This window comes from Theropithecus gelada, chromosome 13 (genome assembly GCF_003255815.1).
Source record: "Theropithecus gelada isolate Dixy chromosome 13, Tgel_1.0, whole genome shotgun sequence".
Classification (NCBI taxonomy): Eukaryota; Metazoa; Chordata; class Mammalia; order Primates; family Cercopithecidae; genus Theropithecus; species Theropithecus gelada.
In genome coordinates, this window is record NC_037681.1 from 35,634,870 (window position 1) to 35,658,935 (window position 24,066).

Consider the following 24,066-nt stretch of genomic DNA (forward strand, 5'->3'; position numbering starts at 1 on the left):
TGAGGCAGGATAATCACTTCAACCCAGGAGGCGGAGGTTGTGGTGAGCTAAGATCCTGCCATAGCCCTACAGCCTCGTGCCACAGCGAGACTCCGTCTCAAAAAAAAAAAAAAAAAAGAAAGGAAAAGAAAAAAAAGAGAAGAGAAAAGCAGAGAAGAGAAGAGAAAAGAAAAGGGACATGCAGTGAGAAAGACAAGGAAGAATGGTCACACTGTGTACAAGTGAAGGTGATGCTGCAAACGGAAGGATGTGAATCCTTCAAGAATTCTTGTGTGGGAGACACTGACATCCCAACTCCATAGCAGAAGAAGAAAGCAGCAAGCTGGTGGAAACTCTGAGGCATCTTAAAGAAGCCATTCAAACACTGCTGTATATTTTTCTAAGTAACAGATTGTACAGAAGATTCTATTATATATTTATCAAAAGCATATATTTGTTCTCTAGGACATAGTTCAAATAGCATATGCTAGCTGCATGCTTAACAAAGAAAATAAAGGCCAAAAACTCTAGCAAAATGTAACTGATGATATAAGGCATGCCTTGCCTTATAAGTTTTTATTCTGCATGATAATCATCTAAGAAACCGTGAACATGGCACCAAGGATTACCAAATGTCCAGCAAAAGCATATTGGACTTAAGTAACCCAAGCTCAACTCCTGGCTGTGTGACCTTGAGCAACTCTTTAAAGCTCTCTAGTTCTGATTCCTTTTCTTAAAAGTCAGAAGGTTGGACTCTCAGGTCACTTTCAAATTGGACACAAAATGACGTTATGAAATTATGAACCTCCGGAAGGACAGAGGAGAAGAGAAAAACAATTCCATATTTCTCTTCTTAATTGAGACCAGCTATAGGTTGTTCCTGCTATTTTTCTTTTGATCTCTCTATGCCATGCCTTATTCTAAAGAGAATTTTGGGTGTCTTCTAGTAAGAAAGAAGTCCAGGCTAATATAAAAGTATTACAGAGAACCAAGATGAGTTTGCCACCTTCTCAAGGATTTAAATGATAATGATAAAAAATAACATACTCTACTACCACAATCAAGATTATTTTTGCTATTTTAAAGTAAGTTGTCAGGAGAGAAAAATAATCATTAAATGTAGGTACAATTTAACCTTAGTTTCAAAGGCTGGAAGCCTAGAGACTGAATCACATCCACTGCTTCCTTGAGAATGCAATGGGTAGTAGGGGAGGCATACGGTGCTGTGGTGAAGATGTGAGGCTTTGCAATGGATCCAGGTTAAAATCATAGCTGTGATTCTCACCATCTATGGAAATTCAGGCAGTTACTTGATATCCCTAAGCACCATTTTTCTCAACTATAAACTAGGGATAACAACATTTTATCTCATAGGGTTATCTTTGAGGATTAAAAGACATTTATACAAAGTTTATAGAGCACTTTGCATAGTGCCTTGCCCATGATAAGCACTCAATAAATTATGGTCTTAAAAACAAAACATCTCTACTTAATAACTGTTGTGGGTGAACACACTAGGAATCCCAACTTCTAACATGTAAGTACTTCTCATTTGACCTGAACAATGAAAACAAAAAGCAAACACCAGCACTAAAACCAAAGGGAATTCCACATTGAGAAAGCAAGGTCTCCGCCTGGGCCTTGAACTGAGCGATCATCTCACAACAGGCCTGCTCTTCTCTTGACAGGGGGAAGGGACTAAAGGGAAAACAGCTGGCTTCTCTTTCTCTAGAAGACCAGGACAGATAAAGTTACCCTGAACAAGTCAATTGTATCTAGTTGACCATACTGAAGAAGAAATTAAAGTGCCATGTGCTTTGAAAAGTGAGATTTCTAGCCAGACACAAAGAACAATCTTATTTTTAAATTTCCATCCTGAGCTTCCCATTTTTCGCCCCGACCACGTTATTACCTCTAACATGGTCATAATTTTAGAACTGGGCTATCAAAACTACAGGAAATTTTTTTAAAAAATAGAAACTTAAAAAAATAAGCTTAAAAAGATCATTATTTGGTATTTTTGAGACAGAGTCTCGCTCTGTTGCCCAAGCTGGAGTGGAGTGTAGTGGCATGATCTCGGCTCACTGCAGCCTCCACCTTCTGGGTTCAAGTGATTCTCATGCCTCAGCCTCCCGAGTTGCTGGGATTACAGGCATATGCTACCATGCCTGGCTAATTTTTGTATTTTTAGTAGAGATGGGGTATTGCCATGTTGGCCAGGCTGGTCTCAAACTCCTCGCCTCAAGGGATCTTGAGATCTTGGGCCACCTCAGCCTCCCAAAGTACTGGGATTACAGGCATGAGCCACCACACCTAGCCAAAAATCATTATTTTAACTAATAATTTAAACATCTGGGAAACTTTTTTAGCTGGGAATGCTGTCTGCATTTACTGATCGGTTTGGAGAAGGCACACAGCCCACATAAGACTAGAAGAAGTTGGGGAAAGCCCTATTCATAGCAACCATGAACGTAAAACTTCAGAGGACTGAAATTAATAGTCCTGGTAGCTGAACTTGTTCTTTTGCAGTTTAAATCCATCCTCTTATGAGACAAAGGGTATCACTTACTCTGCCAGACCAAGGATAGTCTCCCTTTTATACTGGTCATCTGCAGTAAACCGCTGCACGTCCACACCCTTCCGAAGGCCCTGAAGGATCTGCGCCTGAGTGAAATCCAGAAGGCGTTCATTGTAGTAGTGTAACTGCTTGGTCAGTGAAACAAGGTCTTCAGGCCAGGCTTGATGCCCATGTCGAGTCACATGCCTGGTGACCATCTTGATTAGTTCTTTGGGATCAGCCTAGGAAAGACATGGAAAAGAAGACATTTGACAAACGTCATACGAACATGAGCAAGTGAGTAACAAAAGGAAGAAGGCCATGTCTGCAAGGAACTGTTTGGCTCCGTACACTATTGCCATTTCATAAGGCTCACAACGGCCCTGAAAAGTCAGTTTGCAGAAGTGGCACTTTACCCATGTAGCAGACCACAAAGACAGGACACAGAACTAGGCCTAAAAACAGCTTATTGAACTCTTGCTCTGTTCTTCTTCAACCTTAAAACCTCCAAACACTTAAAAAACAATATATTCTTGCTCTTTCAACTACTATAAACCTCCATCAGATTTGTCTCCCAACCATCTGATCACTCACAGTAACTCACTCTGGAAGTAATTTTCATCACCATTGCCTCTGGATAAATTTGCTGTAGACTACAATAAGTGTTCTCAATAACAAAGTTGCAGTTCAATAACCTCACTATAAATGACTAGACCGCTGAGGAGAAAAGTATTTTCTCCAGGGATAAGTTCGGGAAAAAACCTCCACCCTGTTCCTGAAATCATCAACAGTGCAAGTTGCATAAAAAAAGGCTTCCAACCAATTTTTACTCTTCTAATTTGGGTCTCAATGGGATATTATTCTATGATTCCTAGCAGCTTCTCTAATAACAAGAAATTCATTCAAATAGAACACAACCTAGAATCCAACAGCTGACAGGAAAGGAGAGTAAGTGATTAACTGGCCACATTTATTTGCATTAAAGTTGGTCTGGGTGTTAATGAAGTTACAGAGCTGAGCCATGATTTTGGAATTACTTAACAGGGAGCTTAATACTTGAACAGCACTAACTCGATCAATCCCAATTCCTGGGAAGACATGCCACATATTTAATATAAGCAAATTAGAGGAAAAAAACAAGAATCTACCTTTGGTTCTCAGAAACACACAGCTAATTATAGTAAGCTGTCAGCATTTCCAGTGTGTAAGCCATTATTCTGAGCTGCATAGGAGATTTGTCAATGTCTAGATTACCAAACCTAGCCTGACATTCTTTCTCTTGATCCTATTAAGGAACAATCTGGGAGTGCTGATAAAAAACAATTAAAGAAATCTTCTTAGATTCTGGCACATGGATTTGAGTAAAAGTCAATCTTACTATATTTAATTTTTTCCCTACCTATATGCATACACTGAGTCCTACTCTCAAAAACCACAAATATGTGTCTCAAGTTAAAAGAACTGGGTTTGAATACAAACTATTCCATAGTAAGCTAAAAGGCCATCTTTCATTCATTCAATAAATATTTCTTGTGCACCTGTTAACTAACAAGTCATTCACTAAGAGAACATGGCTCTTCCCTACAGGAATACAATCTATCAGGACAGAGAGTCATGCAAACAACTGTAAAATGGTGTGATACAATTAAGCCTAGGATGCTCTGGGAATACACAGGAATGGGCAGATGTTATCAAAGTTTTCTTCAAATAGTTAATGTCTAGGTTAAATACTCAGGTACCATACCAGTAATAATGAGGGCAGCAAAAAACAGGGAGACAAATTCCAGTAAAAGGTAGAAAATGTGCTAACATCTATATGGCTAAGGCTTGAAGGAAAAATGAAGTGTATAAGCCAAATCTAACTGCAATTAGGGAGTGATTTGGGAACCAGCTGCATATAAACAGTATTCCTGGCAACAGATTCAGGCAAAGGGGATGCCGTGACCCAGCTCTTTGTGCATCTATGGCTGACATTTAACTAAATCCCCTTTCTATCTGTTGGCCAAACCCCTCAGGGCACCACCCTGAACCTCCACCTCTGCAGTTCTCTGACGCAGGGATGCTGCTCATGGGCCAGCTGGCCCATCTTCACCTGCTTGGCACTCTGGTGTGCACTGCTGTGGCCTGCTGCTCTTATGCCTCATCTGATTTGCACTTTCCTTCCCAGTTGTAGAGAGAGCAAGACCAAATATCCAATGATCATGGTTTTAGGGTGGCAGGAGAGCTCTTTTTGTTGTTCCTTGAAGGAGTTCCTAGTGCCCCAGATTTATACCCCACAACCAAATCTATGTTCAGCAAAACAATGAAGAAGGCTTTTCTTCATGTATATTCTCACCTGGTGCTTTCAGACTAAAGTTTTCAGCCTGAACTTGCTGAATACACCTTGAAGGAAAGGCTATAACCATCTAACCTATCTCTCCATATAACTCCACACCCCTCTCTCTACCAGGCTATTTATTGTTTCTATCCCCTACTCTTAGAACCAACTCCCTTAGTTCTTGCAACGGTTTCTCATAGTTTTGTTCCACATTCATTTTTGACTTTTTATTTTCTGGTATCTCCAAGATTTAATACATGTACTAGGAGAGTGGCCTACACTTCTCATTAGCCTCAATGGCAGAATCCTGCTGGTTTCTATTCTCTTTGTATTCTAATATAGTCCATGAAACAAATCCCAAGGCCAAAAGCTCCAAAATATTAGTGCATAGCAAGAATGAGCATGGTTATCACTACAAACATTTCCACAGGCTCTTACATAACCTGCAGAAAGTTTTGAGTCCCCACATACAACCTTCATATGTGACCAAAAGACAGTATTGTCTCCTTTTGCCAATAAAATGACATGGCACAGTGAAATAAGCACAGACACACAGAGCTTACTAGCTGAATGACCTTGTACAAATCACTTAACTATGAACTTCACTGTCTCATCTATAAAATAGCAGTGATAATATGCAGCGTTCATGGTTGTGAGAAGCCTAAGAGACAATATTTAAAATGTACAAACCAAGACCTGGCAGGAAGGAGGTGCTCCAGAAATAAAAGGAACTCTGGAATTGGCTAAAAGGCACACACAAATCATAGTTTAAGTGTACCTCTACTGTATAATTCATTTTGCATTGCCTTCTCTTAAATTAAAACTTCTGGAGGGCAGAGACCATGTGTGTATCATAATTTGCAGAACACAGCACAGTCTCCTGCACATATCAGGTACATGGTCAAAGCAGGAGCAGATTGGACTGGCTTTGAAGTCTGTAGTACTGGCTGATATTGCAGCTTCCCCACTCAGTAGAGATGCAGGCTGGAACAAGTTACCTCCTATCTGTTTCCTCACTTATATAAGAATGTTAATAGCACATCCTCCTCACAGTTATGGGATACTAAAAAAAAAAAAAACAAAGGTATTTTAAAGCTGTCCTTTCTCCACTATTCTATGAAAACAAATTGGACACAGAGCTTACTCTGAAAGAATTAAAAACTACTGACTGACAAAGACGTCCACATAAACAATTCAGAGAAGGCATCCAAATATAAGCAGCCTCACACAATCATAAGCCAAGAGTTTTGGAAACTCCATGGAGGGAGCAGTTGATTCCCTTTCTTGATTCCACGGGGACTCAGTTTCTTCAGATATAAAGCAAAGGAGCATCACCAGGTGATCAGCTTTCTAAGACTGAAATCCTAAAAATGTATACGAATTCTGTCATTAAGAGGCTGGGCACGGTGGCTCACACCTGTAATCTCAGCAATCTGGAAGGCAGAGGGGGAGGTGGAGGCAGGTGGATCCCTTGAGGTCAGGAGTGGGAGACCAACCTGGCCAATATGGAGAAACCCCGTTTCTACTAAAAGTACCAAAAAAATTAGCTGGGCATGGTGGCATTCACCTGTAGTCCCAGCTACTCAGGAGGCTGAGGTGGGAGAATCACATGAACCCAGGAGGCGAGGTTGCAGTGAGCTGAGATTGCACCACTGCACTCCTGCCTGGGTGACAGTGCGAGACTTCTGTCATTGAAAAAATAAATTTTTGCAAATCCCTGCAGGTGTAGAAAGAAGGATGTTCTATGAGGCTAGAGGCTCAACTGAGGCCAGAGGTTTAAGACCAGCCTGGGCAACATAGTGAGACCCTGTCTCCACAAAAAAAATTAAGAAAATGAAACTTAGACTGGCATAATGGTGCATGCCTATAGTCCTACTTACTAGGGAGGCTGAAGCACAAGGATCACTTGAACTCAGGAGTTTAAAGTTGCAGTGAGTTATGATCACAACACTGTACTCCAGCCTGTGGGACAGACTGAGATCCTGATCTCAAAAAAAAAAAAAAAATTATAATTTCAGGCCACACATTATAGCCAACAGATTTCTACACAGTTTATGCAACTTTAATCTCTTCTCACTAAATACAAATTATCTAGTCCTCTGTGAATCATTTTTATTTCATATTCTTTGTACAAAAAACTTATTCACTTTTCCCAAGAGATATTTAAAGATAAAAATCTAGCATTTCAGTCTTCAGGATGGAACACATCTAGTGCTAAAACATGTACTAAGTCTCATTTTGCATTAACATGTACTGAGTCTCATTTTGCACTAACAACCCTGTAGGACAGGCATCTCTTACTGTCATCTCTGTTTTACAGATGAATAAAGAATGAACTCATCTAAGGCCTTTAAGCTGGTAAGTGACAAAGCAGCGCTATAACTCCCATGCATAATGCTCCATAAGAACCATCCTTTTATATTCGGTATGTAGGAAGGGGCATCTCTTAAAAATACAAGGCTCTTGATTGGACCAATGTAGACACAGCTCCCACTACATGTTAGTAAGACTTGTTGCTATAACCTGGCTTTGTGTCCCCACCCAAATCTCATCTCGAATTGTAATCCCCACATGCTGAAGAAGGCCCTGGTGGGAGGTGATTGAATCATGGAGGCAGACTTTCCCCCTTGCTGTTCTCATGATGGAGTTCTCATGAGATCTGGTTGTTTAAAAGTGTGTGGCACTTCCCCCTTTGCTCTCTCTCCCCTGCTCCACCATGGTAAGACGCGCTGGCTTCCCCTTCACCTTCTGCCATGATTGTAAGTTTCCTGAGGCCTTCCAGCCATGCTTCCTGTAAAGCCTGAGCTATGAGTCAATTAAACCGCTTTTCTTCATAAATTACCGAGTCTCAGATAGTTCTTTATAGCAGTGTGAGAATGAACTAATACACTTGCCATTAGAGTCCTTTTACAAATGATAGATTTTCAATGATAGATTTAATGCTGTCATTCTGTATTGTTCCAGGCATTTTTCCACACATACAGTCCTCCTCTCATGCCATATATATGTGCTTGTGTGTGTGTGTGTGTGTAAATATAAATGTCCATTAGGTGTTCAACTGCATATTCTATTTGAGCTGCATTTTCTTTCTTTTTTTTTTTTTTGAGACAGAGCCTTGTTCTGTTGCCCAGGCTGGAGTACAGTGGCTGGATCTCAGCTCACTGCAAGCTCTGCCTCCCGGGTTTACGCCATTCTCCTGCCTCAGCCTCCCGAGTAGCTGGGACTACAGGCGCCCACCACCTCGCCCAGCTAGTTTTTTGTATTTTTGTTTTAGTAGAGACAGGGTTTCACCATGTTAGCCAGGATGGTCTCAATCTCCTGACCTCGTGATCCACCCGTCTCGGCCTCCCAAAGTGCTGGGATTACAGGCTTGAGCCACCGCGCCCGGCCCCTGAGCTGCATTTTCAAGCCGCTTGTTTTTTCTTCTCTAATGATAACAGAGTGTTTTAGAATCATAAGCAACAATAACATTTTCCGTTAAACTCTCCGATATAAATACACCTCCTTTTAAAATTCTGTCTTAATAAGGTGGTGAGGCTGGGCACAGATGCTTGTGACTGTAATCCTAGCACTTTGGGAGGCCAAGGTGGGAGGACTGCTTGAGCCCAGGGGGTCGGGACCAGCCTGAGTGACATAGTGAGACCCCATCTATACAAAAAATAAATAATAAGGTGGTGATTAGGGACATTCTATTAATTTTTTGATAACAGGTTGTACGTATACGAGTTTATAGCTCATCAAATATTTGTTGTGTATAAAAAGATTTTCAGTACTTCAATTTATTGTATAAAGCATGATACTGAGAATAACTCATAAAAAATGAGAAGAGACAACTTCTCATAAAAGCTTCCAAGAAAAAATTAGTTATGGGGGAAAAACACAGGAGTTGGCATCAATGATCTGGATTACCAGTTCTTCCCTCATGAGCTTTAAGTTTTCCATTTCTAAAATTGATGCAATTTCTTCTGAATCCCCATAAAGACTAAATGAGACTGGATGAATGAGCATTTGTAAGTTCTAGCTCCCTATGCAAATTATTTTCTGATCATTGCCACTGGTACTTTCTATGTCTTCCTCAAGAAACTTTACTGGTTACTGGTTATGATTATTTCCAATATTCAAATTAAATTTGAGTAAAAATTTTTCCCCCTGAGCTTATCACTACTTTTCCCAAAATATTCCAAAGCATCTCCTACTCATTCCAACACTGCATTTCATACATACATTTATTCACTCCACGAGTACATAACATTAAAGTTTCAAAAGCATTTTCACATGATTTTCATTTGACCCTCCTATCAAGCCAGGGATGTGCGCGGGGAACACTGTTTCTTGTTCTATAGACACTCCTATTTGTAGTTGAAGCATCCAGAGCTGTAGTCTTGCAGCTGGAAAGTGACTCAAGACACCTGGCTTCCCACCCGCTTGCCCCTCACAGCTGAACAAGTCTCCATGAGTTGTTCTACATCCAGTTTCACACCTAAAATCACTCGGAGGTTTCTGGTTAGTAAACTCAAACTTCTCTCCCTCTTTCCAACATCTAACTTCAGTGACATGATGCATGAGTATGAAAGCTTTTAGTCTCTAAGAAGCTTAAGAAGAGCTTTCTGGGCAGCTTCAAAATCTTCCATATTCAGTATTCAAAGTGATATGGCAAAATATCACAGGCTGCAAAAACTAACAGCATAAAAAGCCATTCATAATTTGAAAAGGAAATTGTGAAGAGTTAAATTACTTGATTTTCCCCTCAAAACTTGGCAATGCAGTTCTTCAGGGAGGTGAATAAAGTATGGTTTCTTTAAAGAATATGGTCAAATCCCTGTAAAAACAAAATATGCATAAATATTCATGACAACAAAATGCTCAATGACTTAATCTACTGCTTACTAGTAGAGGTAATAAATCCATTCTGGTTTAATAGTCTCTACATTTCTTGGTAATATTATTTGGAAAGTTTTAAACAGGTGGTGTGTTTCCCCTTTAGGGTTGTTATTTTGCTTGAGATAATTTTCTACTTAGTATTTTCAATTAGTAGCTTAAAAAAATGCGTTTTAGAAATAGTCTACCGTAATGTTCTGAATTTCATCCCCTGCTGAGTTTGCTTCCCTAGTCTATAAAACTAAAGGACATGCTTCCATTTTTAACCGATTTTATCTTCTGAACACTTTTGTAAAAGAATGCTGCAAAGATCACACTTCAAAATACATTTACAATAATTACAAAGGTTAGATATGAGGGGAAAAAATCAAGTACAGAACAATGTGCACAGCCTACTTACATCTGTCTAAAATATAGTTATATACGTATGTACAGCCATGAACTATCTCTGGATGGATGCAAATGAGAAACACTGACTTTTTATTACTTACTATTTTCAACATTGAGTTTTTAGGTCACGTGTGTATTATTTTTTAAACGTAAAAATGAGTTAATTAGAACAAACGCTAGAAGAGAAAATTCTCTCGGACTGACCATTTGCTAACCATCAGTATATAAAATTAAACGGAAAAACGCAGGTGAGGAAGGCAGCTCCATGGATCATCTGAGAGAGCTGCTGGGCTCCAGGGGGCCTCTGCTGGCTCAGGACGGTGATGCCCTTCAAGGTGCACAGGCTGTGCATGGGAAATAAGCCCACAAATTCTATCAACACTTTTATTCAAGGCTAGTAATCTACCTAAGCCTGCATTCCTGCAGTGCATAGCCAGGAGGTGGGAAGAGAAAATGTGAAAAGACTGTGGAATTAGAAACAAGTTGAACTGACAACTGAGTGAAAGCTAAGCTTCACTGGGTGTTATTATGTGTAGGCAACAAATTGAAACCACTTTGATTTCAATTTCCAAGATGATTCATCTGGAGTTTGTCATATTTAATTCTGAACTCAGCAGTGCTGTTTTATGCAGAGGAAGATGCTGAAAACACTCAAATAATGAGCCATTAGGCAGTCAATGAAAAACTCCTATATACTTAAAACATCCAACTATCGTGTCTACCGGTGTTTTCTTCAAATCCATGAGGGTCAGAACTCACAACTGCAAACCTGAAACCTCAAGCTGTTGTGACACGCAGCACTTGACATGACCCCTGAACTCATCTACATACCAATCAACAGTCACTGAATAACTACAGTGGGCTAGGTCTGGGGATACAGGGAGCAAGAGAATTCCTGTCTTCAAATAAGGTTGCCACACTGAGCGGAGAGAGATGTGTATCGACTGTCATCCTAAAAAGAATTGCTTCCATGGGTGCACACACAAGGAACAGAGAGAGATGGAAGGAGGCCAAGTAAGTTTCAGAGGAGGTGCCTCTGAGCTCAGACTTGCCTGCCCACAGCGGGGAGAAGGAAGAAGTATTTCAGATGGGGAACTGGATCTGCATGCGCACAGAGGCACCATAAAGGATATTAAATTCAGAGAAATCTAAGTTCTGAGCAGCCAGAACATAAACTTCAAAAGAAGCAGTGTCAGGAAACATGGCTGGAGGGGTAAGGAAGAGCCAGCCAGTTCACTGAGGGTCTTATCTGTCCTATGCAGGATGTTACCTGGTAGACATGGAGCGGCACAGGAAAATATCCTGCTGGGAATTACCCGTTAGGTTTGTGTGCCGCCAAGATCACTCACGTCTGAAAAACAGTGACACTGCTTCTTTGGAAACAAAGCTTGAGCGGCCACTGTCCAAGTAAAAAGCAGGTAAAGCTTGGCATCCAGGGTTTTAAATGACAGGATATCACTTTCTACCAGAGTAACCTTGAGGAAGTAACCACACTTCTGAGTTATACCTTCTATAAAGAAGATTCCTTTTCTGCAAAATGAGGTTGCTCAAAGGATCAAACAGCAGAATGAACGTGAAAGGTACTTTAAGACGGCTGTTTACAAAACTCCCACACCGGGTTCTCCTCTGCTCTCACACCACAACAGTCATCAATGCAGAAGATGTCTGTGGACCAGAAGTGGGGGAGAGTCTCTCCCCACCAAGTGAGCAATCAGTTTGGGAACAGACAGGAACTGGGTGTCCTCCAATTCAATTCCCGGAGACAGCGCCAGATCTGATGTCCAAGAACAGAACACATCCAGCACAGGAGAAAGATGAAAGCCAGAAGGCTCAGCAAGGCAGCTTATCCCACTTTCTTCCAGTAAGATGAAAAGTATTTACGTTCAAAACAATAGAACGCATGAGCTCTGACAGTGGTAAGTATAGGGGAATACAAAAGCACACGGGGGAGGACCCAACCCAGCCTGGAGGACTGGAGAAAGGTTCCTGAGTGAGGTGACAACCGAACCAAGTAGCTAAGCAAAGAAATGGTGGCAAAAAGCATTGAAGGCAGAGTTTTTGGTATGGCTGCAGCACAGAAGGATGAAGTTGGAAAAACAGAGGCCGATCGTGGGATGTGCAGAACATGCTGGGGCAATGGGAGATCCTGAAGGATTTTGGGTGGAGACGAGGATGTCTACACCTCCATTTTAGAATGACTACTCGCGCAGTTGTTCAGGGGAAAATATAAAAGTAAAAACATGAAGACAAGGTGATGTTCATGAGGCTGTCGCAGGACGTTTAGGTGAAGAACTATGGAAGACTGAATTAAGGTGAGGACATGAGGTGGAGAGATGGAAACAAATGGAAACCCACTCACTGGTGACACATCTGTCTGTCTGGAAGACATTCAGAAAGCCTTTGCATCTTGATGGGAAAAACATCCTGGATTCTCTCTAATTCTTCATTTTTCCTTTCAGACCAACAATCGGATGCTTTCCAGAGACTGCCAAGAAGCCCCTGGAGAACTAGCTGACTCATGCCCATGTGCTATCTCAGGCTACCAGAGGGCACCTCTTTCTGTCTGGACCAGCTGCAAGGTTAGAAATCAGGTGTTCAGGCATCATCACTGGGCCCCCTGGACTTTACTGGCTTCTGTTCCCACAGGATTAATGCTGCTTCCTGAAGCAATGACTCTGAACAGCAGCTACCCTATGTTGTTGCACCCAGAAAGGGAATGGTGGTGGGTGGCTGGAACTATGCCACAGGGTGGGTGGGTAGTGTGACAACCAGGAATTAGAGGCCAAGAGCTAGCATGAGGGCAGGAGAGCTCCAAGGAACACTTTCAAAGGAAAAGACAATTTGATAGATGTGAAGGTTAATATCAAGTGTCAACTTGATTGGATTGAGGAATGCAAAGTATTGTTGCTGATTGTGTCTGTGAGGGTGTTGCCAAAGGAGATGAACATTTGAATCAGTGGCCTGGGAGAGGCAGACCCACCCTCAGTGTGGGTGAGCACTGTCTAATCAGCTGCCAGTGTGCCTAGAATAAAGCAGGCACAAGAAGGTGGAAGAAGCCAACTGGCCAAGTCACCCAGCCTTCATCTTTGTCCTGTGCTGGATGCTTCCTGCCCTTGAACATGAGGCTCCCAGGTCTTCAGTTTTTGGACTCTTGGACTTACATCGCTGGTTTGTTAGTGGTTCTTGGGCTTTCAGCCGCAGACTGAAGACTGTACTGTCGGATTGCCTTCTTTCAAGGTTTTGGGACTCGGACTGGCTTCCTTGCTCCTCAGCTTGCAGACTGCCTATTGTGGGAATTCATCATTGTGGGTGGTGTGAGTCAATACTGCTTAATAAACTCTCCTTCATACATAGCTATATCCTATTCCTTCTGCCGCTCTAGAGAACCCTGACTAATACAATAGAAAAATGGTGATAGAAATAAGAACAAGAGTTAATGGGCAGAGATGGTGGGTTGATAGAAGCTGGATGGAAGAAACAGAAATTGGGGTAAGAGGTAGAAAGGAATAAAAACCCAGATGTATTCTTTATACTTCAATGCCAAGCTCTATGTCCTTTAGAGTAGGTACTCTAACGCTGAATTGATAAAAGGTACACAAAATATAAGACCTGGAAATAAAACACTTTCCACCAAGTGGAAAGAACTGTAGGAACACAGAAGCAGAAACCAAGATAAACACACCTTCACTTTGAACCCTTATCCTTCAGTATTTTGCTTTATTTCTTGGCAAGCTTTAGTTGTTTCCTGCAGAGTGACTGTAGTATGTGGATTTGGAAAGAGTGGTGGCCGGATACGAAAGGTGGGATGGAATGAAACGGTTTTCTCCTGACTCATCTGTGTCACAAACAATACATACATTAGGACTTTTCTTTTTATTTTGGTATAAAGTAATTTACTATCAGGGAAAACAAGAAAAATATAATGTACTACAACTTTCCTCCAAGAGAACTACTTTAATGAAAGAAACTAAAGATTATAGCCCAAAATGTGGCTGTGAAGCCAGTTTTTCAGCTTTCTTAAAAGCTGTAACTTGTTGTCTATCTCACATCCATCTTCAGTTCTCTAGTTTGCTGCCAATCTAATCCACATTTACTTAACTGTCTCATACAGATTTAGAGCAAGCGCCAAGGTCTTGAGGTCCGGCACTATGCCATAGTCATCTTCCAACCCCAAGGCTCAGCAGCAGGTGTGGCACATGAGGGATGCTTAATGACTGACAGCTGACTGATGGAGTGGCTGATACAGTTAGGTTTGTGTCCCCACCCAACTCTCATCTTGAATTATAATCCCCATAATCCCGATGTGTCAAAGGAAAGAGCAGGTGGAGATAATTGAATCATGAGGGCGGTTTCCCCCACGCCATTCTCGTGGTAATGAGTGAGTTCTCACAAGATCTGATTGTTTTATAAAGGGGATTTTTCTGTTTTGTTCAGCACTTCTCCTTCCTGCCGCCTTGTGAAGAAAGTGCCTTGCTTCCCTTTTGCCTTCTGTCATGACTGAAAGTTTCCTGAGGCCTCCCTAGCCATGCTGAACTGTGAGTCAATTAAAACTCTTTCCAGTCTCAGTTAGTTCTTTACAGCGTATAAAAACAGACTAAAACAGTAAATTAATACTGCAGAAAGCAGAATGCTGCTATAAAGATACCCGAAATGTGAAAGCAACTTTGGACTAGGCAACAGGCAGAGGTTGGAACAGTTTGGAGGGCTCAGAAGAAGACAGAAAGATGTGGAAGGGTTTAGAAGTTCCTAGAGACTTGTTGAATGATGTTGACCAAAATGCTGACAGCGATATGGACAATGAAGTCCAGGTTGAGGTAGTCTCAGATGGAGATTAGGAACTTGCTGGGGACAAAGGTGACTCTTGCTATTCTTTAGCAAAGAGACTGGTGGCATTTTGCCCCTGCCCTAGAGACCTGTAGAACTTTGCTTGAGAGAGATGATTTAGGGTATCTGGTGGAAGAAATTTCTAAGAAGCAAATCATTCAAAAGGTGACTTGGATGCTCTTAAAAGCAATCAGTTTTATGCAATCACAAAAAGAGATGGTTTGGAATCGGAACTCATGTTTAAAAGGGAAGCAGAGCATAGTTACTTCTAGGAAGTAACTAACTTGCTTTTGATTTTACAGGCTCATAGGCAGAAGGGACTTGCCTTGTCTCAGATAAGCCTTTGGACTTTGACTTTTGGGTTAATGCTGGAACGAATTAAGATTCTGGGGAACTGTTGGGAAGGCATGACTGGTCTTGAAATGTGAAAGGGACATGAGATTTGGGAGGGGCCAGAGGCAGAATGATATGGTTAGGCTTTGTGTCCCCACCCAAATTTCATCTTGAATTATAACCCCCATAATCCCCATGTGTCAAGGGAGAGGCCAGGTGGAGGTAACTGGATCATGAGGGTGGTTTACCCCAAGCTGCTCTCATGAGATCTGATGGTTTTATAAGGGGCTTTTCCCCCTTTGCTTGGCATTTCTCTTTCCTGCCATTTTGTGAAGAAGGTGCCCTGGTTCCCCCTCACCTTCCTCCATGATTGTAAGTTTCCTGAGGCCTCCCCAGCCACGCTGAACTGTGAGTCAATTAAATCTCTTTCCTTTATAAATTACTCAGTCTCGAGGGAATTTTATTTTTTTATTTTCTTTTTATTTATTTATTTTTTTTGAGATGGAATTCCACTCTTGTCACCCAGGCTGGAATGCAATGGCGCAATCTCGGCTCACTGCATCCTCCGCCTCCCAGATTCAAGCGATTCTCCTGCCTCAGCCTCCTCAGTAGTTGGGATTACAGGTGCCTACCACCATGCCCAGCTAATTTTTGTATCTTTAGTAGAGGCAAGGTTTCACCATGTTGGCCAGGCCGGTCTCGAACTCCCAACCTCAAGGGATCAACCTGCCTCAGCCTCCCGAAGTGCTGTGATTACAGGAATAAGCCACTGTGCCTGGCCTGGGAAGTTCTTTATAGCAGTATGAAAATGGACAAATATAGTGGCCTTCCAATCTTACATATTCAGGAAAGGTACAGCATGGGGTAGGCAAACAGTAGGACCTTAATATAAATGATATAGTTGGAATGGAAGAGTGAGATCTAATTTCAGCACCGGCATCCCAGTTCAATGACATCCACTTAGAGACCTCAGTCAAATATATTTGATAACTCCACTAACTTTTAGGGGGAAAAAAATCAAGTTTACCATATGCATTTGGTCAAAGTAAAGCTTCATTGTGTTCCAACGTACTTAGAGATTTAGAGGAAATTATTTAGTACTTGTGTACGCACATAGCACTAATGAAAAGGTAAGAGTAAAACAAATTTGCCAAATTTCCACTTAATCACTTCAGTCCCTTAATTTATAACACATATTAATGCATGTTTCTTATTTCACATAAAACCATACCTGAGATGTAAAAAAAAAAAAACAAAATTAATTGAGTATAATACAATTATATAAAATAAGCATCTGTATAAAGCAGCAGTATCTACCAAAGAACAACAACAACAAAAAAACACTATTCCCAAAACAAAGTAACACCTTAAGTGAGCTGGTTAAAAGAATAAAGCATTCCTGTTTCTCGTCCAAATGCTGACATGAGAATAAAACTATGCCCATAACCAATACACATCCAATAGTGATGGTGTCCGGGGAGAGTCACCTGTTATGGATGGTCTTTCCACGTGTCTTGTTGTAAATAAACACTGATGGATGAAAGCCTATCTATCACCACAAATGGAAGGTTTTCACATCATTCTAGTTCTTAGATATGATTTGGAAGGTTGAGGCAGCTAGAACTTTGACAGACACATGAAATTATTTCCTTACATAAAACATAAGACCTGGAAATAAAATAAGCTTTCTACAATATGGAAGAACTATAAGAACACAGAAACCAAGCTAAACACATCCTTACGTTAACTCTTATCTTTCAGTATTCTGCTTTATTTCTTTGCCAGTTTTAATTGTGGAAATCTTAAATAGCCTTTTTTTTTTTTTTTTTTTTTTTTTTTTGAGGCAGAGTCTCACTATGTTGCCCAGGCTGGAGTGCAGTGGCACGATCTCGGCTCACTGCAAGCCCTGCCTCCTGGGTTCATGCTATTCTCCTGCCTCCCGAGCAGCTGGGACTACAGGCGCCTGCACCACGCCTGGCTAATTTTTTTGTAATTTTAGTAGAGACGGGTTTTCACCGTGTTAGCCAGGATGGTCTCGATCTCCTGACCTCATGATCTGCCTGCTTCAGCCTCCCAAAGTGCCAGGATTACAGGCATGAGCCACCGCGCCTGGCTAAACGGGCTTTCTTATAGAGTGACTGCACTATCTGAGTTTGGAAAGAGTGATGGCGAGATACAAAAGGTGGGATGGAATTGAACGATTTTCTCCTAACTTACCCAGTCAAAAGTAGTACATGCTTTGGGACTTTTCATTTTGGTATAAAGTAATTTACTATCAGGCAAAACAGGAAAAATATAAGTTGTATTAGAATTTGTTTGGGGTTGGGAAAGGAGGACTCTTGCCTCAATAAAATCTGGACCTTGGATTTATGTACACAGTGGATTATAAAGTCTAATCAATTTAATTATCTACTCTTAAAATGATCTAATACAAAAATTAGATAATTTCGCAATGCTGATAATTAAAACTGGTCTGTCTATACAAGTACTTGGAAGGATTTTCCAGTGGCATCTGCAATACTTTTGTCTCTACAAAAGAAGACGCATGTAACTTGAGGCCATGTTTACCTGCTTTCACTTGGAAATTAACAACAAAGTTACATAAAAGCTGTCTGAGGCTTATGGCAAGTAGGAATAATATGTTTCAACATTCTGTCTGTACAACCGACTACTCTCATACCTCTGGCTTAAAAAAAATAAAGTGCAGTATTGCTCAAAGAATTATGTTGCCTACTTTCCTAAGTTAGGCACAGCCATCTTCCTTTTAGAAAGTCAATTAAACAAACAGTTCTCCATTTTGCCTTTCCTACTACTTTAGCCATTCCTAACTAAGCACTTAGTAAAATTAAGTAAATGAAAGAAAAGTTAGAGGGAGGAATCAATATTCACAATAAATATTAAACTCTACTTACTGATGTCTGGAAAAGCAACTTCGTTGAATACAGAAAAGCCAAGGGCTGCCTGCCACTTGGAATACATTCTCGATACAAACACGATCAGTTCCTCCAGAAATTAAACATGTGTTTTGAGCATTTTAGAAAAGGCTTAACTCTGCTCATTAATAAGGTGGAAATCATGAAGACTCACTCTGTAAAGAGGATGGCACTTGTCCCTGAAACATGGGGCCAGTCGGGCATAGATCTGGAGGCTATAGTAATACGCTGCCAGTTGGAGAGATAACGCAGAGGGGGACTGCTTTTCAAAGCACCGGTTAGCATCTAACACCTAGGAGGGAACATGTTAGAATTAACTCAGCTGAAAGGAAATTAAGAAGATTATTATAAATCATTACATTTCTAGTCATTCCTGCAGATTTTTCATCCAAAGTTCCCATTATATCAACTCAAGTTCAAGATCAACTTAATAATAACTACATTAAAAATCATAAGGCACTACAAAGCAGATCCTATGCAATAAAAGTGGATGTAAAGATCGACATTTAAGCTAACTATAGAATTGACTCTCTAGATACTGACCAGGATCCTTTATTACCTAAGAACTAAGAGGAGGAAATGACATGCAATAAACAATTTTACCGATGAAAATTCACAGTACGCATTTTTCATTGATCATTTTTAAGTTCTTCAGTGGTAAGGCAAACTTACCTGTGGTAAGGCAAGAAGATAAGCAAGAGCCAAAGTCATGTCATTTGGCAAGGCTTCACTTGCCAGTTGCAAGAGAACTGAATGCAGAAAAAGAAACATGATTTTACTGAGGTTGCATATGATAGTCATTAAGTGCCATGGTTTCAGCCCTGTAAGATTTCAACAAATAGTTTGTGGCGGAGACCTTTCATGAAAGTCTGTTCAGCATCATCCAAACACAGATCTCATGGAACCGTGTTAAATGGTAACTTGCCTTCATTCAGAAAAAGCATACTGTTGGTTATTTACACATGAGGAAATTCTGTCAGGGCAGCTGCAAAGGCTAAGTGCAAAGACATGAGAGAGGCTGGTTTCCTAGAGCTGGGTCTTTCGGTTTTAAAGATGCAGACCATGCTACAAAATTGTGTATCAACGTTAGCTAATACGGAGGGTGATAATATGAGTACTAAAGATCAGAGCAATAAAACAGTGTCAGGAGTGCAAATTTAGGGTAAATCTTTTGATTACTACAATGACGATAATATGATTTTGTTCCTTCCAAAACACCCCTCTTCAGGATGCTCCACAAAAAGAAAATCAGTCTTTTGTTTTGCTTGTATATCTTAAAATATCCCAGCCATTACAAACTTTTCTTTTTCACATAATTTTTTATACAAACCACAACTTGCCAATGTCATAGCTTTGACGTAAGAGCATGCATTGCCAATACGGTCTGTGTTTGTACACAGTTTGTTTCAATAAGGATGTATCCTATTCATTTAGGATCTCAGTAACAAATACTAGGTAGTCATATGTAATCACAATATGAATTCTTTATTTTTAAAAAACACACTCTCATGATCGGCACTAATGCCAATCACGGTGGGAGGGTGAGGAGGAACCTACACATGGCTCAAGTGTCGGAGGCTGACCTAGAACTCAAAATTTCCTGTGGGTGATTCACAAAGAAAATCTGCTGTGTCTTCCCCACTGTATATCTACAAAGGGAACATCAGTTCTCCAAATATTCATTTCCTACATGTTATCCAAACCTTATGAACCAAATGGACCACCAGTCAGCCTCAGCCCCTGCAAGGAATCATACAGCTTTAGAGATATTTTGTAATCAAAAGCTATTTATTTCAAGGTCTACTTCCAAATTTATTCCTTTACTCAGTATCAACAAGAACCTTCTTTGAACCAGACACTGCCTTATGAATTAGAATCTTTTCAAGAATAAAAAGACTCTAAAGAAATAATTCAAAATACTATTCAAAGGGCCCAAACCAAATTTTGTACAACCTATTATAATATCAAAGAAAACACAGCTGGGCATGGGGGTTCATGCCTGTAATCCCAACACTTTAGGAGACCAAGGTGGGAAGATCGGTTGAGTCCAGGAGTTTGAAAACAGCCTGGACAACACAGTAAGACCCCATCTCTACAAAAAATTTAAAAAAATAGCTGGGCAATGGTGGGATATGCCTATAGTCCCAGCTACTCAGGAGGCTGAGGTGGGAGGATCACTTGAGCCCAGGAGGTTGATGCTGCAGCGAGCTATGATTATGCCACTGCACTGCCTGGATGACAGAACAAGACCCTGTCTAAAAAAGAAAGAAAGAAGGAGAAGGAGAAGGAGAAGAGAGAAGAGAGAAAAGAAGAAAGAAGAAGAAAAAGAAAGAGGAGGAGGAGGAGGAGGAGGGGAGGGGTGGGAGGCAGGAGGAGTAAGAGAAGGAGAAAAAAGAAGGAGAAGAAGAAAAAAGAAGAGGAGGGGGGAGGGGGAGGAAGAGGGGGAGGAAGAGGAGGAGGAGAAGGAGGAGGAGGAGGAGGAGGAGGAGGAGAATTGGTGAATACACCCCAGAAGACTAACAAATGAAGAATGAAGGTGTCAAGCTATAAATTTTTGATACCAGAAAGAGAAAGCATGTAGAAACTGCTGAAAATTCTAAACTAATTGAGAAGGATTTACTTAGATCCTAGAAATAACATACTATACAAATACACAATACACACACACACATACATACACACACACACATGGCTGCCTACTTGACTTATCACTACCTTATATATTCTATTATTTGATAGCTGCCTAACAGTCCTTCAGGATCATTATTTTGAGAGAAAAATAATTCTATTTTATAAAGTAATAATTCTTCTCTGTTAATTTTATTTCTTATAGTCATTTAAAAGGTGGACTTCAATTGCAACCTCACCTAGTTTTTTTCCCACTCCATTTTAATTTTCTTCAGATACTCCCTTCTTTAGATACAAAAGAGGCCAATTTTCAAACAAGCATATCTGAACCCACTCATCAAGCTTAGCACTGTCTCTTCAAAGGAGCCCTTAGGAGCCCTTATTTCAGGTGTGTGGTGGTTTCTCCAGGTTGGAGACCTTCTTTCTTGGAGTTGTAGTTGGAACCAATCTCAGGCCCATCTAGGAAATGAAGTCTTATTACAGTCTTCCAGTCACATCTAACTTTTTATCATAACATCAACTCAATCTTTCCCTTCATTTAATATCCATTTGCTCATTTCCAAAACACAAAGCACCCTCAAGGGATAAAAATATGTGACCACTGAAGATATTCCAAATAATATGCTACAGGCTCGAGGAAAATCCCAAAACAAAAACAACCCAACAAAAAACAGCAATGATGATATCGTTGCAATAAATGCATAGTCCCCAGGAAATGTCTTTGAAGGAGAGAATTTTCATTTAGATAGGTAAGTTCCAGTAGGTTTATTTTTGAAATAGTTATATCATAGACCAAACTCACAAAATGGTCACTAACATTTTTTGAACATATATAATTGAATATAAGGCTTACAGCAGGCAAAAAAGAAAATACACAGTTAATTTTCATGAGCTCAAAGTAACGACAAAAATCACACTCATAAAGTTGTCTAAAGGGTCATCAATGTTAGTTTTACTAAGTGGTGAAAATCATCACCCTAAAATACAGATGTTTGTTCCAAGTGAATAATATGGACATAGACTTTACTTCATAAATACAACTATTTATGAATCATGTTGTTGTTGTTGTTGTTGTTGTCTTTTTTACACTGCTTTGACATGGTGGGGGCCTTGTTAATCCTGGAGAGACTTCCCCTCCCAGGTCTAGCTAATCCCTAGAGAGTAAAATAACTTGCCTGTGAGCACACATCTGACATTGCAAACAAACCAATCACAGCCCATACTTTGAACCACCTCCCCTATCTTGGCTTTTCTACTCCAAGAGGCAATAATCCTCTGTTTTAATCACTCCACAGCAAGGTAACTAAACAATCAGAGACCACCCCTACATCCCAGAGCCCACCCAAATTATCCATACAATTCAATCTTCAATTTGCCCAAGCTTGCCTACCCTGCCTCGCCTATTACTTCCCATGAAACCCAGGCCCTCACCCACGCTTTCACCTGGCTCCTTCTGCCTCTAAACCACCAGGATGCCTCCCCACCTGGGTGTGTCCTGCCTTCCATTTTTAGGGATCTGTGAATATAAACTTCTTCCTTCGTGACAATCGTTTCCATGTCTGTGTGTCTGACCAATACCCAAATAAAACCAAAATCCCAGGCATGTTTTAGAACAACAACTACAACAAAATCTATAAATATATAATGAATCTCTTGCCTACAAAATCAAACCGAATGATACAACAGGAAGGAAACCACTGTCAGAACCAGAAAGTCCTGGGATCAAAGCTTAGGTCAACTGATTGACTACATAATATTGAGTTCCAGAATTCAGAATGTTTTGGACTTTAGGAGGTTGTGCTATATACATATCATGTATTACATGACACCCTAAGTATGGTGTGGGAACACCCAATAATCAAAGACATTAATATCTCTTCTGCAAAACATTTGAATACTTATATTAAGTGAGATAAGCAGACTATAAAGTAGCCTCATGTCAGTTTAGTTCAGGTTTTGATGCCAAACAAATTATAAAAATCTTTCTGGTTTTCAGAGTATTTTGCATTTGGGGTCTGAAGCATATTTGCTTCCAATGTAAATGAGGATTAAATGAAGTAAAGTATGCAAAGTGCAGAGCATCACTCTAGCACACAGAAAATACCCAGTAGGTTCCCTCCATCCTTCTATAAATCACAGGCTTGAGTAAACAAATTCTTTTCTTCAGTTATAACATGTTTTCATTTCCCCCTAAAAATGATTGATAAAAGGTTCTTCCAATAACAACCACAGTGTAACAGAGAGTTATTTCCATTTTATATAAATCATAATTATTAATGAATTAACGATTGCATTTAAGCATAAAGACTAATTTCACCAAGAAGCAAGACTAGACTTATATAGTCACACCTGATGAGCTGATACACATCTGTTATCTTATTTCCTGTGGCTTAGTGCTTCTCAATGAGCACTCAGCAATCGTTTGAATTAGTTCCCCCTCACAACCTCTCTATGGAAGAAGTTAGATGTTTTCCTCAACTTACAAGAGAGGATTTAGAGTCACAGTAACTTTTTTCTTTGCCTAGTGCCAACACACAAACAAATCACCACAGTGTTAGAAAAGAATTCTCCCCTTGATAACTCTCCACTCTGACAACCTCCACAGTCCCCTTTCTTTTCACTGCTAACCTTACCAATGAGTGGTCTGCCCCACTGCACCCATTACCTTGACACTCACTTTTTCCTCAAGTACCTCCATCCCTGGTCCCTTTGGAGATCCTAATACGATCTCCAAAGGTCACCAAACCCAAGGTCTTTTCTCTCTTAAATCTCACTGAAGCACTAGGCACTCCCAGATAGGCCTGCCTTTGGCTTCAAAGACACTGAGTTCTCTTGTACCTGTTCCTCAGATGATCCTCCTCTATGTGTGTCACCAGATCTTCATCCTTGATTGTTCAATGTGAGTAATCAGTTAGGTCAGTTCAACACTGTCTCTTAATCCCACCTTCCATCCCCAACTAGAGAATTCCACTACATTCTTTTTTTTTCTTTCCTTTTTAAAAACATGGGGTCTCAGTCTATTGCCCAGGCTGCAGTGGAATGGGACAATCTTGGCTCACTAAAGCCTCAAAATCTGGGCTCAAGTGAACCTCCTGCCTCAGCCTCCCATGTAGCTAGAACGACAGATATGTGCCACCACACCAGACTATTTCTTTAAAATTTTTTTGTAGAGACAAAAAAAATGTTCATGTTGCCAAAGCTGGTCTTCAACTGATGGCCTCAAGTGA

General features: G+C 40.5%; 1 protein-coding gene across 2 annotated transcripts in view; it reads right to left on the bottom strand.

The window, feature by feature from the left end:
* The window catches only part of NBAS (neuroblastoma amplified sequence), a 375,829-nt gene that overhangs the window by 116,215 nt on the left and 235,548 nt on the right, over nt 1-24,066 (bottom strand). For both annotated transcript variants that reach the window (XR_003115238.1, XM_025353552.1), the window contains exons 39-41: nt 18,884-18,960; nt 18,366-18,503; nt 2,549-2,778 (exon numbers count right to left, since the gene is read on the bottom strand). Coding sequence is in view for 1 of the 2 variants with exons in the window: in XM_025353552.1 (XP_025209337.1) it covers nt 2,549-2,778; nt 18,366-18,503; nt 18,884-18,960 (445 nt within the window). In the remaining variant the exon portion in view is untranslated. The remainder of the gene's footprint in view (nt 1-2,548; nt 2,779-18,365; nt 18,504-18,883; nt 18,961-24,066) is intronic.